General features: G+C 39.2%; 3 protein-coding genes across 3 annotated transcripts; all 3 read right to left on the bottom strand.

The window, feature by feature from the left end:
• Positions 1 to 63: 63 nt before the first annotated feature.
• On the bottom strand, positions 64 to 1,719 carry LOC121412593. Its single transcript, XM_041605374.1, has 2 exons — positions 1,620 to 1,719; positions 64 to 1,121 (listed from the first exon to the last, which is right to left on the bottom strand). The coding sequence occupies exon 2, from the start codon at positions 1,056 to 1,058 to the stop codon at positions 141 to 143; it is 918 nt and encodes a 305-aa protein (XP_041461308.1). The 5' UTR covers positions 1,059 to 1,121; positions 1,620 to 1,719; the 3' UTR covers positions 64 to 140.
• A 352-nt stretch (positions 1,720 to 2,071) lies between these two features.
• On the bottom strand, positions 2,072 to 9,115 carry LOC121412874 (serine/threonine-protein phosphatase 6 regulatory ankyrin repeat subunit A-like). The gene is made up of 2 exons (XM_041605637.1): positions 4,880 to 9,115; positions 2,072 to 2,125 (listed from the first exon to the last, which is right to left on the bottom strand). The coding sequence occupies exons 1-2, from the start codon at positions 9,113 to 9,115 to the stop codon at positions 2,072 to 2,074; spliced, it is 4,290 nt and encodes a 1,429-aa protein (XP_041461571.1).
• Positions 9,116 to 10,293: 1,178 nt separating this feature from the next.
• LOC121412873 (serine/threonine-protein phosphatase 6 regulatory ankyrin repeat subunit B-like) lies at positions 10,294 to 15,804 on the bottom strand. The gene is made up of 3 exons (XM_041605636.1): positions 12,195 to 15,804; positions 11,095 to 12,098; positions 10,294 to 10,356 (listed from the first exon to the last, which is right to left on the bottom strand). Exons 1-3 carry the CDS (start codon positions 15,802 to 15,804, stop codon positions 10,294 to 10,296), a joined length of 4,677 nt encoding a protein of 1,558 aa, XP_041461570.1.
• Between the last annotated feature and the right edge of the window lie 2,552 nt (positions 15,805 to 18,356).

The following is an 18,356-nucleotide window of genomic DNA, read 5'->3' as shown; positions in this document are numbered from 1 at the left end:
ATTATACTAAATAAACCTGTTACACTGTTTATTATCCCCGGCATTATATTTTGAAATGGCATTCACACATCTTGACAGAATTATGTTGTGGGAACGATTTCGGAAGTTAAGTTTCCTATCAGATTCTACATGTTCTACGTCTAGTATACAACGCTTAGAGCATACATGGAAAAGAATGACCATAATGACATATACAAAGGAGATTGGTAAATGAATGGCCTTCTAGCTGCAGAATCAGCAGCGTATTTCATTTGGGTAGTGGTGCTGGTTGCAACATTGAGAGGACTTTCGCTGGTGGTATTTACAGATTTAGGTAGAGTACTAGCGATTCGTGTTGTAGTATCTACGAAAGGCTTGCGAGGTGGCCAATCAAAGTGAATGCATGTTTCACCACTAACAACTGATGTAACTACATGCGAACAGCAAGCGAATCTATTTATTAATTTTAGGGAGAATATTCCTCTTGTAAGTTGACCATTGTCCTCAATACCGTTCCTGGAGTGCAACTTCTGACCATTCTGGAAACATGATAGTGAAGTTGCCGCACTACCAGAGGAAGCTCGACAATGCACTTCATATGGAAATTCATCTTCATCTTCATCATTTACAGTAATGAAGCATTTCGCAGGCCCATGTGGAATTTGAACAACAATGTTCTTCTTCACAGTTCCATACCGAACGTCCTCCGGACTGAGGAAGAAGATGACTTTCAATATGTACCCATCCTGATCTACTGTCTCAACGTTATCTATAATCAAATTGACGCAAAGAGAGGTGTCTAAGTCTACGACGTTGGTAGTGAATCTGGATAACTGGTTCTGATTTTTAAAGCCTTCGACATCAGGTACCCCATCAATGCAGAATGGACGATGCTGTGATTCAAATCGAATGACGTAGTATGGAACACCCTGGAATGTGTCACTGAGGGAACGAGATATATGGAATTGGACTACGCCCCGGCTACCTGCGATTAAGGTTACCTCTTCAGTGACATCGCTGCCTGCTACGTGAATCGGACATCCTTGAAGAAGGATGGCTAAAGCTAGAATCATCTGCATGAAGGTTGGTAAGATCAGCAGAAGTGAAGGAGGTCGACCTATCCATCCGCTTCGGTGTTTCGACTAGAGAAGAAGGTTGTGAAATTGAAACAGTATTTCTTTCACTTACAGAAAACTACAACAATAAAATAAAACTTCTGGGATTTTTTTTTTTTTTTTTTTTTGGGGGGGGGATGGTTGCATATTGACAGTTGATGGCAAAGCGAATGAATATATGTATATTGTCAGTTTAACAATCCTGCACCTATTAACAAAAATTCCGTGACTGCTTAAAATAAAAATCTGAACTCTTGCTAGAGAGAGAAAAAATAAAAATATTTCATTTCAAAGTGCAAGTATATCTTGAATATTGATTTCAACTATAGCAGTTAGTTGCATATAATATCTACACTGTATACACAATATCTTCAATATTTCATGTTATATTTCAGGCTTTTTTTACTTAACCATTCACTTGTTCTGATAAGAAACAAACTGATGAAGGTAACATTACTACAATAGCGTTTCATATAAAGTCAGACATATTTATCAAATGGAAACAATAGGATGTGGATAACTTACGAATATTTTCAATCCAGTGTTGGCAAAAATTGCTTCTATGTTGAAGAGTTGTTTTTTGTAGCAGACGTTTTGATGACCGATTGGCGAAAGTTCTGATCTTAGCGTTCTGAATTGGAAATGTATTGTTAAAAATGTATCAGCAGACTATTAAAAAACCCAAAACAAGTTAATTAAGAGTAGTATGATAAATCGAAGTGTGTATAATTTAACGTGCGTTTGAGAGTTTTAAGCACGCTTTCTGTCATATGCAACGTTAAATGGATCTAACTTCGTATACTAAAAACCTTGCAAATACATGAAAAATATTAATTATGAAAATATTCCAGAAATTAAATGGGGATCAGTCCTCATCGAAAAAGTATTTATATTTCCAATGATCAATTAGAGGAAGCAAGAGTTTACACAGCTCACATTTTTGTGGTCAAAATTTCAATGGGTTTTAGGTACAAATATTACCTGCTTGACTCCGATGCAGCACCGTAATTCACACGTTCATTTTGATGTTTCTGAAAAAAAAAAATAAATGTTATAGGAATTGAGAGGAGGGTTTATTGCCATTTCGTCCATTGCCATTTTGTCCACTACCCACATGGTCTAATATCATTTCGTCTACCATCAGTTGGTCCACTATCCACATGGTCCAATTACCATTTCGTCCAATCACCATTTCGTCTAATAGCCATTTCGTCTAATAGCCATTTCGTCTATTATCATTTGGTCTAATAGCCATTTGGTCTAATGGTATTTTTTTGCCAGTTGGTCCAATAGCCACTTTGTCCACTATCATTACGTGTATTCCCATTTGGTCTAATAGCCAAATGGTCTAAAGGCAAATGGTCTAATAACCACTTGGTCTACTTTCATTTCGTCCATGTTTCATTTGGTCTAACTGCATTTGGTCTACTATCACTTGGTCTAAACTCATTTCGGCTAACAATCATTTGGTCTAATTGCCATTTGGTCTAATAACCAATATGTCCAATTGCCATTTTGGCTAATCACCATTTCGTCTAATATTCATTTCGTCTAATACGCATACTGGTCTACTATGCTGCACTAGCGCCCTCTACGACCCGAGTCGACTCTATTCGCGATTGTGGGCCTAATTAATTACCAATTCTCTTCAACCTCTTGATTTATTTTATCACTGTTGACTAGTGTTGTTCGTCATTGATTACTTTGCATTATGGAAGTGTTTTCCACCCAAAGGGGGAAGCAATGTGTGTCTTATCGAGGTTATACATAATTATTATTAGTAGTAGTATTATTGTGAATTTTATTATTATTATTATTATTATTTATTAGTATCATTATGATGATTATCATTCTTATTATTATATCCATTAATTGCTACAGCATGAGTATATCACAAACATTATACTCATCGTTATTGTCAATACTACTAGGCCGACATTTATTTTAGGCGCAGGCGGGCTTCTAGCGACGGGAAACGAACAAAAAGGGAGAGGATAGTACAGGGAAAGAAGATCGGGAAGAGCTCTTTTTTTGGGGGTGGGGGTATATTGATCAATAATATTTCTTTAAAAGGCTATATTGTCTTTCATCTGTTTATCGTATTTCGATATCGGAATACAATATTCTCCTTCTTTTTTAAAATAAGAATTGAGCAACAAATTAAAATAAAAGGACCCTTTTCCATTTTCCCCATCTTAGTTCCCCCTTTTATACGTGTGTGTGTGAGTTTTAGGGGGGGGGGGGGTGGGGGTGCCTGAATTCAATTCAATTCAATTCTTTTTTATTTCATTTCCATTCAAAACATAATACAAAGTAATATAAAACAATACAAATCAAATACAATTTTACAGAAGGGCATTCTACCTCGTAAAAAAAACAGTATAATATAGAGCATAAATGGATATGGAAATGGAAATGAATTGCTGTACTCACTGAATCGACCCTTGCGATAGTAGTTATCATCATAGTTTTTAGGTTTTTTTTAAACGAATATCATCAATAATTTCAAGGTATTAAAGTCATTTCGCTCCCCTCCTCGGATAACGCAAATTATTTGTATTAGACGAAATGGCTATTGGACCGAATGGCTATTAGACTAAATGGCTATTGGACGATTTGGGAATTGGACGAAATGGTTAGTAGACGATTTGGTTGGTAGACGAACTGATTATTGGACCTAATGGTTGATGGACGAAATGACTATTAGACGAAATGGCAATTGGACGAGTTGATAAGTAGACGATGTGGATATTGGACCAACTGAAATTAGCCGACATGGCTATTAGACCAAATGAACGGTGGACGAACTGGTTAATGGACGATTTGGCATTTGACCAAATGGATTTAGACGAAATGGTTGGTAGACGAAATGGTTGTAGACGAATTGGCTATAGACTAACTGGCTATTAGACTAAATGGCTATTAGACGAAATGGTGATTGGACGAAATGGGTGGTAGACGAAATGTTGATGGACGAAATAGCATTAGACGAAATGAATGTAGACCATGTGGTGAGTGGACGGGATGGCAGTAGACGAATTGGCAATTCACCGAGAGGAGATATTCAAAACCATCAGACCTGGAGAGCAAAACAGGTGTGATGAAAAAGTGGCTCGTTACGCCACTGGTTATTGGCAATACGACAGGTTGTGGTTAATACACATGCTATTTTATTATTATTTCTTTAAACATTTGTGTTGAAAATATAAAGAAATATGAATTTCTAGGCTATGAATCGATATTTTAACGCACATAAAACGCGATTACAAGTTTGAAGACGACTTTCATTATACAAGCGTATACTCTCAACGAATATGACCTGTTACCCCCAAACCAACATTAAGTCACTAGGGAAGGTTCTCTGTAATTAGCCAAAACAATAATTTGGTCTTCAAAGAGTGCAAATATGAAAAACTGCTTATTTGAAAGGACCATTATTCTCCTACATACTGTTAACTTCGAAGTTGTAAAGCTAAAATGCGAAATACTATTACAAGTTCTTCTTTAACACTACTTTTTAACGAACTGATTACAAGTCCTACGAATATTGCAGTGTGCACATTTCAAGCTTCAGTGAACCCAGCACTTTGACCCTTGTTTTCTTATTTTTTGAAGCTCTGACCGAAAGTATAATAAGTTCATTCGAGTAGCTGTGTGGGTTAGTTTTGATAAGTTGAATACTAGTTTAAAGTTTTAACTCAATTCGAATCTCATTTTAGGCGGCTCATTGTTGGTTTGGGGATGGTAGGTAAAAAATATTGATTATAAGTGAGAATACAACTCACTCTCGTTTGTCCAATCTCCTCAGTAAAGAGTTGCCATCTCGACTTCGGGTCTTCTGAAATTTCGTCACTGGTCTTGGAGTTGTTCTGAGTTTGAAGAAATGGTGGATCAAATCCGCTGTATTGCCATGTCTGAGGTCCGGATGAGTTCGGAAAGCCTATGTTATTGGTTTGGTTATTTCGTTTCCTAATCATGATGCCATCTATAGCTTCCATGTAATTTTGCGTTGGATCATGGTCAGGTTTGTCAGGATATTTCGGCTGGGCACCAAAGAAAGGAGTGCGCTCGCCATTTGCGTCATCCTCATGATGATGGGTCCCTGTCGGAAGAGCTTTCAACGACTGTCCATCCCAACTTTCTTCTTCAATTTCAGCGTGAATGAATGCATTCTCGCCATGAATATTGTGCACCAGGAACTTGGATTGTTCTGTAGGTGTTGAACATGACTGCGTCTGTGGGTCCGTCGAGGATGCCGTCGCATCTTCTGCAGTGATTGCATTCTCATGGATTTTGTATTGTTGATCTCGTATCGCAATTTGGGCACAGACATCAGTATTCAAACTTCCCTTTATTCGACGAGTAGGGTGATCTCTGTTTGGCGAGGCCTGTATCGAATTTATACCATTCATATCCTTTATGTGTGCACCACGCACTGACAGATACTTGAGTACCTGTAGGTGGTCTTCTTGTGCAGCGGCTTGAAGTGGTGTCCATCCATCTTCATCTTGCTGATTTACATCAGCATTGTTAAGAAGTAGGAGGTGTACGATATCGATGTTACCATTGTAACATGCTGCATGGAGAGGAGACTTCCCTCTTTCGGTCCCTTCGTTCACGCTGAATCCTTTTAACACGAGGAATTTCACTACGTCCATATGGCCGTACTGAGTAGCGATGTAAAGTGGGGTCATACCTTCGTAAGTTAAGCATTTAGCTCCTTTTGATATTAACAATTTGACAACTTTCAAATGACCTTCAATTATCGCTACATTCAGTGGTGTCAGCCCATTGTTGCCTCTCTTGTTTACATCAGAGCCTTGCTGAATGAGGTACTTAACGATGTCAATGTTACCTTTACGGGCAGCAGCGTGGAGAGCAATCATCCCTTCGTCATCTACCTCATTGACGTCAGCACCTTCGGATATAAAGAATCGAACGATATGTAAATAACCAGCTTGTACCGCAACATAGAGAGGGGTCATTCCATCATATCTCTCCTTTACTGCTCCATTTCTAAGGAGATGTTTGACAGCTTCTAAATGACCATTCTTAACTGCTGCATAGAATGGCGTCCAGCCGTCTTCATCGGTCTTGTTAACAGCAGACCCCTTTTCAATGAGGTATCGCATGACTTCTACATGGCCTCGAGCAGCAGCACCATGAAGAGCAATCCCCCCTTTATAATGTTCTTCATTGACATCAGCGCCATTGGAAATGAAGAATTCCACAATATCTAAATGGCCGAATGCCGCTGTAGCATACAGGGGAGTCATTCCATCATATCTGTTCTGCTTGGCTCCTTTATCAATGAGATATTTGACAGCTTCTAGATGACCATATTGAATTGCAGCATTGAATGGTGTCCAACCATTACAGACAGCCTTGTTCACATCAGACCCTCGTTGAATCAGGTATTCTATGATTTCCATTTTTCCTTTAAAGGCAGCTACGTGGAGGGAAGTCATTCCATTAGCATTTTCTTCATTCACATCAGCTCCATTGGAAATGAAGAACTGTACTATAACTAAATGGCCGAATAAAGCTGCTACTGATAGTGGAGACAATCCAGCAAAACTATTCTGCTTGGTTCCTTTTTCAACTAGATATTTGACAGCATTTAGATGTCCGCATATAATGGCAGCATGGAATGGCGTGAACCCGTGCGCACTGGCCTTGTTCACATTCGAACCTTGTTGAATGAGATATTTCATGATTTCCATGTTACCGCTGATAGCAGCACCATGAAGAGGAATCCTCCCATCAGCATGTTCTTCATTCACATCAGCGCCATTTGAGATGAAGAATTCAACGATATCTAAATGACCGAATTCAGCTGCAGCATAGAGTGGAGTCATTCCATCATATCTGTTCTGCTTGGCTCCTTTATCTATGAGATATTTGACAGCTTCTAGATGGCCATATTTGACAGCAGCATTGAATGGTGTCCAACACTTTGTACCAGCCTTGTTCACCCACGACCCTTGTTGAATGAGATATTCCAAGATCTTCATGTTACCGTTAATAGCAGCTCCGTGTAATGGGATCCTCCCATTATCATTTTCTTCATTCTTATCCGCGCCATTGGAAAGGAAGTATTCCACGATATCCAGGTGACCGAATTTAGCTGCAGCATAAAGTGGGGTCATTCCAGCATATCTGTTCTGGCTGGCACCATTATCTATGAGATATCTGACTGCTTCTAAATGACCGTATTGAATAGCAGCATGAAAAGGTGTCCACCCTTCCCGATCCGCTTTGTTCACATCAGACCCGTGTTGAATGAGGTATTCCATGATCTTGATGTTTCCTTTGACAGCAGCTCCGTGTAGAGGAATCATTTCATCATCATTTTGTTCATTCACGTCAGCACCATTCGAAATGAAGAATTTTACGACATCTAAATGACCAAATGTAGCTGCAGTATAGAGTGGAGTCATTCCATCATATCTGTTCTTCTTCGCCCCATTATCTATGAGACATTCGACAGCTTCTAGATTGCCTTTATCAATGGCGGCATTGAATGGTGTCCAACCTGTGTTATCTTCCTTGTTCACATCTACTCCTTCTGCAATAAGTCTTTCTATGATGCACGTGTGACCATTCAATGCTGCTGTATGAAGAGGTGTCCGACCCATGTCACACTTAATATTAGGGTCCGCTCCATTCATGATTAGGAAATCCACGATGTTTACATGTCCTTTAGGTGCTGTACGAAGAGGTCGTTGTCCGCCGTTACTTGATGTACTCGGGTGTGCTCCCTGTAAAATAAAATCTTCAACCTCTTTGTGTTGAACATTTAAAGTTTTCTCGTAAAGCGGAATGCCTCTTTCATTATCCATCTTGTTTATATCAGGGTTGTGTGGTCGTTCTGGTCGGAGCGCATCATTACTATCGGGATTTTGTCCATTTAATTGTGTTTCATCTGCTGCATCCCAATCATCCCATGCTCCTATCTTTGTGACGCCTTCATCCATCAGGTATTGAAAAGCTTCTAGATGACCGTTTCTAAAAGCATTAACAAATGGCGTCCATCCCTTCGTATCAGCCTTGTTCAAATCAGAGCCTTTTTTGATAAGATATTCAATAACTTGTACATGGCCTCCACTAGCGGCTCCATGAAGAGGTATTCGCATTTCGTCATCCTCTTCATGTATATCTGCACCGAATGATGTTAGGAATTTCACAATATCCAAGTGACCAAACTCTGATGCTGCATAGAGTGGGGTCATCCCTTTCCATCTTCTCTGCTTTGCTTCTTCACTTATGAGAAGTTTAACAGCTTCTAGGTTCCCTTGCTGAATAGAAGCATTAAATGGAGTCTTGCCTGTTTTATCTTTCTGGTTCACATCAACCCCCTCGGCAATAAAACTTTCTATGATGCTGGTAATCCCATTCGCTGCTGCTGTATGAAGAGGTGACTGACCCATATCACATTCGACACTAGGGTCTGCTCCATGTAGGATCAGGAAATCCACGACGTCTGCATTTCCTTTTTTAGCTGCTGCGTGAAGAGGACGAAGTCCTCCCTTACTTGGTGTATGCAGGTTGGCCCCTTGTGAAATGAGATTCTCAACCTCCTCGAGATCACCTTCTAAAGCTGCTTTGTACAGGGGAGTGTATCCTTCATCATTCACTTTGTTTATGTCAGGATTAAGTGGTAGTTCGTGTGTACACCAATCGGCATCACTAGAGGATGTCTCCTCTAAAAGTGATTCATATGCTTCATCCCAGTCTTTCCAATCATCATTCATGTCTCTGTCTAAGATTTCAGCGATGTCCATTTTTTCTAGTCTAAGGTCCTTTACTTTGGCGCACTTATAATCTGATGTATCAGAGCTAGTTGTGAGTGATACGGGGACAGTGTGTCTGACTGTGTCTGACTGGTTAGGCAGTAGGATACCTCCCTCGTCTGCATTATCTTCTTGTAGTGTAGTTTGTTCAGTAATGGAAACCACGGATTTATTTCGTAATGATATGTTGGGTTGCGATGTGATCAACAAGGTGTCCGTTGCGCCCATCCTGTAAAAAAGATATCGATATCGGTCTAGTTCAAGTGAGATCAAATGAAAAACTCCTTTAAAATATAAATGAACGTATTATTTTTCAGCATGGATGGCATGTCACTTTGAAAATTTTATTGACAGATAAGTGAAGTCGCTTGACTTGTCTTCTGAAATTCAATCCAATTAGTAAAGTTTTCATTATGAGATGTGGTGGTGAAATATCCCAATAGTAGGAAGTGGTGTGAAGTACTGTTGGAATTGAAAAAAAATACACACCACTTTTTTTTTTTTTGGGGGGGGGGGGTCAATATTCTTCTTACGACAATCCCCTGAATTAAATCTTCAGCACCCCTATTTAAAATTCGTTGAAAGGGCCCTGCGACTAAAGTACTTAACAATTCTCAAAAACACTATTCATATGATAATAGAATACTAGGTTCACTGATCCTTAATGACCTTTTTCATGTAACCTAGCGTTGGTCCAAGATAATCAGTGATACTTCATTACCCTTATGTCATCTTTCGTGAAATAGATCCATAAACTTAAAAAAGGTATCGCATTTCTACAAATAACCCCAACATGGTCGAAATTCATTGAGTTTAAATGACATTTGACCTTAATTATGTGATCATGCAAGAAAGATAGTGATGCCTAATTACTCTTATGATATGTTTCATGAAATAGATTCATAAACTTCCCCAAAATATGATGGCATTTCCACAAATAACCCCGTCACTGCCAAAGATCTTTGACGTTAAATGACCTGAAACTCATGACAGACAAAAAGGGATACCTGATTACATTTATGTCCATGCATGTTCATGAAATCGATTCATAAACTTCCAAAAAATTATGAAATTTCCACAAATAACCCTAATAGGGTCAAACGTTCATTGAATTTTAATGACCTCTAACCTTAATCGTGTGACCTGAAACTCATGCCACTAAGGTAATTATTATTTATTTTTACAATAACACTCTTTTGATAATAAACAGATAAAGTACTGATTAAATGACCTTTTACCTAGATGATGTGACCTTACGATCCTCCAAGATGACCAATGATACTTGATTACCCTTATGTCCATGTTTCGTGAAGTAGATCCATAATCTTTCAAAACAAATGATGGCATTTCTACAAATAACCCCAACATTAACAAATTTCATTGATTTTAAAGAAAAAAAAAACACATTACCTGTTTGACTCCGACGAAGCTCTGTGAGGGACACGATCATTTCCTTTATTGATCAGATTCTGAGAAAGAAAAGTAAATGATATAGGAATATCATGAAGAGGAGATATTTAGACCTTTCCACCCGGACAGCAAAATATACGCGATCAGATATTATTTAAGAGCTCGACACGACTTTGAATACATATTCCATTCATAGATTTTTTTACTTTGAAAATATTCTTGTTCATTTTTGATTCACTTATTTTCAACACTATTTAACGATTGTTTATGGTTAATAGAAATGTTATTGTATTATTATTTCTTTACTTAACTATTTAAATATAAATTCATGTGTATTACTAAGCTATGATTTCATAACATAGATAAATCGTGATTACAATAGAATGATTATCCAAGCATATATGAATACTCCCAACGAATGTAACCTGCCACACCAAAGCCAACATTGAGGCACCTAGGAAAGTTCCCTGTAAATAACCAATGTTGAAACAGGTCTTTAGGGAGTAAAAATGTAAAAGATTCACCAATATTGCACATTGTGCACCTCCAAAGTTAAATTTTGTTTTTCCTTATTTTAAAGCTCTCATGGAATGAATTATACATCCTATCAAGTACTCATAGTTTTGTTGGTTAGTTCCGATAAATTATATCACCATTTAACAAGTTTAATGGTGCAGATGGGTCATTTCAAGCTCAATAGAAGTATCAAACTTAATTTTGGCGGCTCATTGTTGGTTTTGTGGTTACTAATTGCATACTGTTTCTAAGTGAGAATAACGATTACGATAACAACTCACTCTGGTTTGTCCGATCTTTTCAGTTAAGAAAAAGCATCTGGACTCTGGGTCTTCTAAAATCTGGTCACTGGTAATGAAGTTGTTCTGGGTTTGTAGGAAAGATGGCCCATATCCGCTGCATTGGCATTTCTGAGGTCCGAGCGAGATAGGACGGCTTGAATCGCTTGTTCGGTCACATTGTTTCGTAGTCATGCTGTTCTGTACCGTGTTAATGTCATCCTGGGTTGAACCATATTCAGATTTTTCAGGAGATTTCGACTTAGCACCAGGAAAAGGATTAAGCTCCTGATTGGCGCGGTCCTCAGCTTTATAAGCCCCAGTGGAGAGAGCCCTCAACGAGACTTCAGGGCTTCTTTCATCTTCTGCGGCAGCTTGGATGAACGTATTCCCGTTATAGATATTTTGCACGTGTAGCTTTGATTTAGGGGTATGTGTTGTATATGAATGTTTCTCGGGATCCGTCATGGATGCCGTTGCACATTCTTCTTTCATGATTGCTGCATTCAGTGGTGTCAGCCCATTGTTGCCTCTCTTGTTTACATCAGAGCCTTGCTGAATGAGGTACTTAAATATTTCAATGTTACCTTTACGGACAACAGCGTGGAGAGCAATCATCCCTTCGTCATCAACCTCATTGACGTCGGCCCCATTAGATATCAAGAATTTGACTACATCTAAATGACCGGCTCGTGCTGCAATAGAAAGTGGAGTCATCCCACCATATCTGTTCTGCTTGACTCCTTTATCTATGAGAAATTTAACAGCTTCTAGATGACCTTTTTGAATAGTAGCATTTAATGGTGTCCAACCCTTTGGATCAGCCTTGTTCACATCTGACCCTTCTTGAATAAGATACTCCATGATCTTCATATTACCACTGAAAGCAGCACCGTGAAGAGGAATCCTACCATTATCATCTTCTTCATTCACATCAGCGCCCTTCGAAATGAAGAATTCCACGATATCTATATGACCGAATTGAGATGCAGCATATAGTGGGGTCGCTCCACCATACCTCTTCTGCTTTGCTCCTTTCTCTATGAGAAATCTGACAGCTTCTAGATGACCATATTGAATGGCAGCGTTGAACGGTGTCCGACCCTTTGGATCAGGCTTGTTCACATCTGACCCTTCTTGAATGAGATACTCTATGATCTTCATATTACCACTGATAGCAGCACCGTGAAGAGGAATCCTTCCATTATCATCTTCTTCATTCACATCAGCGCCCTTCGAAATGTAGTATTCCACGATGTCTAAATGACCGAATTGAGATGCAGCATATAGTGGAGTCATTCCATCATATCTGTTGTGCTTTGCTCCTTTCTGTATGAGAAATTTAACAGCTTCTAGATGACCTTTTTGAATAGCAGCATTGAATGGTGTCCAACCCTTTGGATCAGCCTTGTTCACATCTGACCCTTGTTGAATGAGATACTCCATGATCTTCATATTACCACTGAAAGCAGCACCGTGAAGAGGAATCCTTCCACTATCATTTTCTTCATTCACATCAGCGCCCTTCGAAATGTAGTATTCCACGATGTCTAAATGACCGAATTGAGCTGCAGCATATAGTGGGGTCGCTCCACCATACCTCTTCTGCTTTGCTCCTTTCTCGATGAGAAATCTGACAGCTTCTAGATGACCATATTGAATGACAGCGTTGAACGGTGTCCGACCCTTTGGATCAGCCTTGTTCACATCTGACCTTTCTTGAATGAGATACTCCATGATATCTAGATGGCCTCTTCTAGCAGCACCATGAAGTGGAATCATCCCATCATCGTCAACTTCATTCACATCAGCGCCATTTGAGATGAAGAATTTCACGATATCTAAATGACCGAATTGAGCTGCAGCATAGAGTGGGGTCATTCCATCATTCCTGTTCTGCTTGGCTCCCTTTTCTATGAGATATTTGACAGCTTCTAGACGACCGTATTCGATAGCAGCGTTGAATGGTGTCCAACCCTTTTGATTAGCTTTGTTCACATCTGACCCTTCTTGAAAGAGATATCCCATGATCTTCATGTTACCACTGATAGCAGCACCGTGAAGAGGAATCCTTCCATTATCATTTTCTACATTCACATCAGTGCCATTGGAGATGAGGAATTTCACGATGTCTAAGTGACCAAAATATGAAGCTGCAAACAGTGGGGTCATTCCATCATATCTGTTCTGCTTGGCTCCTTTATCTATGAGATATTTGACAACTTCTAGATGCCCTTTGTAAATAGCAGCATTGAATGGTGTCCATCCCTTTGGATCAGCCTTGTTCACATCAGACCCTTCTTGAACGAGATACTCCATGATATTTAGATGGCCTCTACCAGCAGCACCGTGAAGAGGAATCCTCCCATCATCATGTTCTTCATTAACATCAGCGCCATTTGAGATGAAGAATTTCACGATATCTAAATGACCGAATTGAGCTGCAGCATAGAGTGGGGTCATTCCATCATACCTGTTCTGCTTGGCTCCCTTTTCTATGAGATATTTGACAGCTTCTAGACGACCGTATTCGATAGCAGCGTTGAATGGTGTCCAACCCTTTTGATTAGCTTTGTTCACATCTGACCCTTCTTGAAAGAGATATCCCATGATCTTCATGTTACCACTGATAGCAGCACCGTGAAGAGGAATCCTTCCATTATCATTTTCTACATTCACATCAGTGCCATTGGAGATGAGGAATTTCACGATGTCTAAGTGACCAAAATATGAAGCTGCAAACAGTGGGGTCATTCCATCATATCTGTTCTGCTTGGCTCCTTTATCCATGAGATATTTGACAGCTTCTAGATGACCGTATTGGATAGCAGCATTGAATGGTGTCCAACCCTCTGGATTAGCTTTGTTCACATCTGACCCTAACTCAATGAGATACTCCATGATATCTAGATGGCCTCTTCTAGCAGCACCATGAAGTGGAATCATCCCATTATCGTCAACTTCATTCACATCAGCGCCATTTGAGATGAAGAATTTCACGATATCTAAATGACCGAATTGAGCTGCAGCATAGAGTGGGGTCATTCCATCATACCTGTTCTGCTTGGCTCCCTTTTCTATGAGATATTTGACACCTTCTAGACGACCGTATTCGATAGCAGCGTTGAATGGTGTCCAACCCTTTTGATTAGCTTTGTTCACATCTGACCCTTCTTGAAAGAGATATCCCATGATCTTCATGTTACCACTGATAGCAGCACCGTGAAGAGGAATCCTTCCATTATCATTTTCTACATTCACATCAGTGCCATTGGAGATGAGGAATTTCACGATGTCTAAGTGACCAAAATATGAAGCTGCAAACAGTGGGGTCATTCCATCATATCTGTTCTGCTTTGCTCCTTTATCCATGAGATATTTGACAGCTTCTAGATGACCGTATTGGATAGCAGCATTGAATGGTGTCCAACCCTCTGGATTAGCTTTGTTCACATCTGACCCTAACTCAATGAGATACTCCATGATATCTAGATGGCCTCTTCTAGCAGCACCATGAAGTGGAATCATCCCATCATCGTCAACTTCATTCACATTAGCTCCATTGGAAATGAAAAAATTTACAATATCGAAATGACCGAATTGAGCTGCAGCATAGAGTGGGGTCATTCCATCATACCTGTTCTGCTTGGCTCCGTTATCAATGAGATATTTGATAGCTTCTAGATGACCGTATTGGGTAGCAGCATTGAATGGTGTATAACCCTTTGGATCAGCCTTGTTTACATCTGACCCAAACTCAGTGAGATACTCCATGATATCTAGACGGCCTTCACTAGCAGCATCATGAAGAGGAATCATCCCATCATCGTCAACTTCATTCACATCAGCTTCATTGGAAATGAAGAATTTTACAATATCGAAATGATCGTATTCAGCTTCAGCATAGAGTGGGGTCATTCCATCATACCTGTTCTGCTTGGCTCCTTTATCCATGAGATATTTGACAGCTAGATGCCCTTTGTAAATGGCAGCATTGAATGGTGTAAAACCCGTGTTATCTTCCTTGTTCACATCAACCCCTTCTGCAATAAGACTGTCTATGATATTGGAATACCCTTCTAGTGCTGCTTTATGAAGGGGTGTCTGACCCATGTCACATTCAACACTTGGATCCGCTCCATGTAGGATGAGGAAATCAACGACGTCTTCATGTCCCTCTTGAGCTGCAGCATGAAGAGGTCGAAGCCCTCCCTTGCTTGGTTTATCCAGGTTTGCTTCCTGTGAAATTAGACCCTCAACCTCATTGAGGTTTCCCTCTAAAGCTGCTTTGTAAAGTGGTGTGTATCCTTCATCATCCATCTTGTCTATGTCATGATTGAGTGGCAGATCGTGTGTAGACCAATTGGCATCACTAGAGGATATTTCTCCGAGGAGTGTTTTGTATGCTGTATCCCAATCTTCCAAAGCATTAATACTGTCGTTGTCTAAGACTTTGGTGATATCTAATGTTTGCAACCTGCATTCCTTTAGTTGGGTACACATATCATCTGATTTCGAAGAGTTGGTTGTGAAAGATGCAGGTGTGCTGTTTAACATCTCTTTCTGTCTGTAAGAATTGTTGGACAATACAATATCGCCCCCATCTGTATTATCTTGTTGTGGTGTCGTTTGTTCAGAAATGGAAACTACAGAGGTATTTTGTGATGACATGTTCTCTTTTGGAGTGATCAACGAGGTGTCCGTTGCGCCCATCCTGTAAGAAACAGATATTATTCTCGGTCTAGTTCAAGTGAAGTGAAAATGTAGAATTCCTTATACAGTATGCTAAATGAACGTATTATTGTGCACGATAGGTCACTTTGAAAATGAGAAGATTTTAGTGCCTGATAAGGAAATAAGCTAGTCACTTTACTAAATCGTTTGTAATGTAATAGAAGTGTTAATAACATGTAATTGTGAAATAATGTTCATGGTATCCTAATAGTGGGAAGCGTGAAGTAGTGTTTGAATAAAAATAACAAATAACACGTTTTTCGCCACAGAGAGATGATAATGAGTATTATGCTATATGAATAACGACTTAAATTTTTAGTATTTGGTATTCGTAGTTCTACAGATTATTTTCTCTCTTTTTTCTTTGGGGGCGGCTCATTGTCAGATTAAAGGACGTAGTAACTAGTATATTTATCACAAAATGTTTCTTTTTTGTGATTACAACTGAAACATAAAAATTGCTACAAGTTGGGTCATTGAAAAAAAGATGTCTGAAACAGCTTGTCACGCATGCATTTCGCGACTCATTATAACAGTAACGCTGACTTTGAAAATAAATAAGCTTAATTATTCACAAAAACGTCATAATAATGAAATAAAATACTACATATAGGTTCATTGACCCTGATTGACATTTACCTCGATCAAATGACTGAACCCTTATACAAGACGATCAGTGGTATTTACCTCTATCTTCATAATTCATGAAATGTATTCTTGCAGTTTAAAAGTTGTGATGGCATTTTAACAATATCCCCAACATGGTCAAAACTCATTGACCTTAAATAAACTCTGACCTTTATCATGTGACCTAAAATTCATGAAACACGATCAGTGATACTCATACCTTTTTATACCTATTTTCTCGAACGAGGTTCATATACGCTTTAAGTCATGATACAGATTACTGCAACATAGTCAAGTTCATTGACCCTTAAATGTCTTCTAACCCTTATCATGAGACCTGAAACTCATTTAACACGATCAGTAATTCTTAATTGCTCTTTTGTCAAGTTTCATGAGCTAAATCCGTATACTATCAGAGTTACGATGCCATTGCAAACCGTAACATTGGCTAAGATTTCGATTTCGATTATCCCAACATGGTCTGAGGTCATTGACCGTAAATGATCTTTAACTTTGAGCATGTGGTTAGAAACACATCCAGGATAACGTGTATGTCCAGTTTAATGTCCTAGTTCCATATACTTCAGAAGCTATGATGACATTTAAAAACGTAACATTGGTTAAAACTTCGATGTTTTTTTCCCAAACTTGGTCTTGGTCCATTTGACCTTTGATTTTTTACCTTGATCATGTAGCCTGAAACTCAGGGAGATTTTTCAGTGTCACCCGATGGCCCCTTATTACTAAATTCGATAAAATAGGTCCATATACTTTTTAGGTTACGATGTCATTTAAAACAAGTGGATTGCGTCAGGCTCTCTTGCCTGCATTACACGATTCAAAATAGCAGCAGTGCTGACTTTGAAAACAACTATTGAATAAATATTGACAACATCTTTCATGTGATAATAAAATGATGTTATCACTCATCCTAAATGTCATTTTACCTTGAATTTATGACCTCACTTGTGCTATAAGATTAGTGAGACTTGATTACTCTTATGTCCAAGTTTACATGAACATGATCCATATACTTTCAAAGTTAAGATATTTTAAAATCTTAACCTTGGTTAAGATTGTGTTGCTGATCCTAAATGACCTATGAACTTGATCATGTGACCTGAACCCCCCCCCCACTCCGGTGTCTAAAGGACCGCATGCGTGTTCCCAAAATGTCCGGTAAAGGGGTACTTTTTCGCGGGACAAGTCCGGCCCGCGAATTGTAAAAAAGGGGGTATATTTGTATTTTCACCCGGAGATTTGTTTAAAAAGGGGGTGTTTTTTTATCTCTCTTTGGACTCCTGAGAAATTGTAAAAGGGGGTTATAAAACATCTTGAATAACATAGAAAAATAATCCCGGGAACAAATTCCTGAAATTCCTGCTAGTTTTGAAAGCTCATTCAGGACTATTTCATTTTGAAAAGAAAAGTTCGGACCTTTTGTTGGAATGAGAGCTCATGTGAGATAGGGGTACATTGAGCAGAGTTCAGGATTTAGGGGGTCTCCAAGGCAGAAAATCCCGCGAAAAACGCTCGAAAGGGGGGTTCATAAATTTTGGCAAACCTTCGATAGGGGGTGCTTTCAAAGGGAGGGAACGAGCATAGGCGTACCCTAAATAACACTGAGTGGGGGGGGGGGGGGCTGAAACTCACACATGATGTTCAGTGATACTTATCTCCATGTTTCACTAGGTTCAAAGTTTTTACAACGGCACATTTTGGCAGTTTACCAAAATGTACTATTAACTAAATGGGCCCTAACTACGTAACTGAAGCATTTTGGTACATTTATCATGTTTACCAAAATGTGCAGGCATTCAAAGTTATTTTGTATACAAGAAAACGTCCACTATCCGGTCAACCGCCAGCAAGATAGCAAGAATGGTCTGAGTAATACCGTGTTC

The sequence above is a fragment of the Lytechinus variegatus genome, chromosome 4, assembly GCF_018143015.1.
Source record: "Lytechinus variegatus isolate NC3 chromosome 4, Lvar_3.0, whole genome shotgun sequence".
Taxonomy (NCBI): Eukaryota; Metazoa; Echinodermata; class Echinoidea; order Temnopleuroida; family Toxopneustidae; genus Lytechinus; species Lytechinus variegatus.
This window is presented reverse-complemented; position numbering and strand designations above follow the sequence as displayed.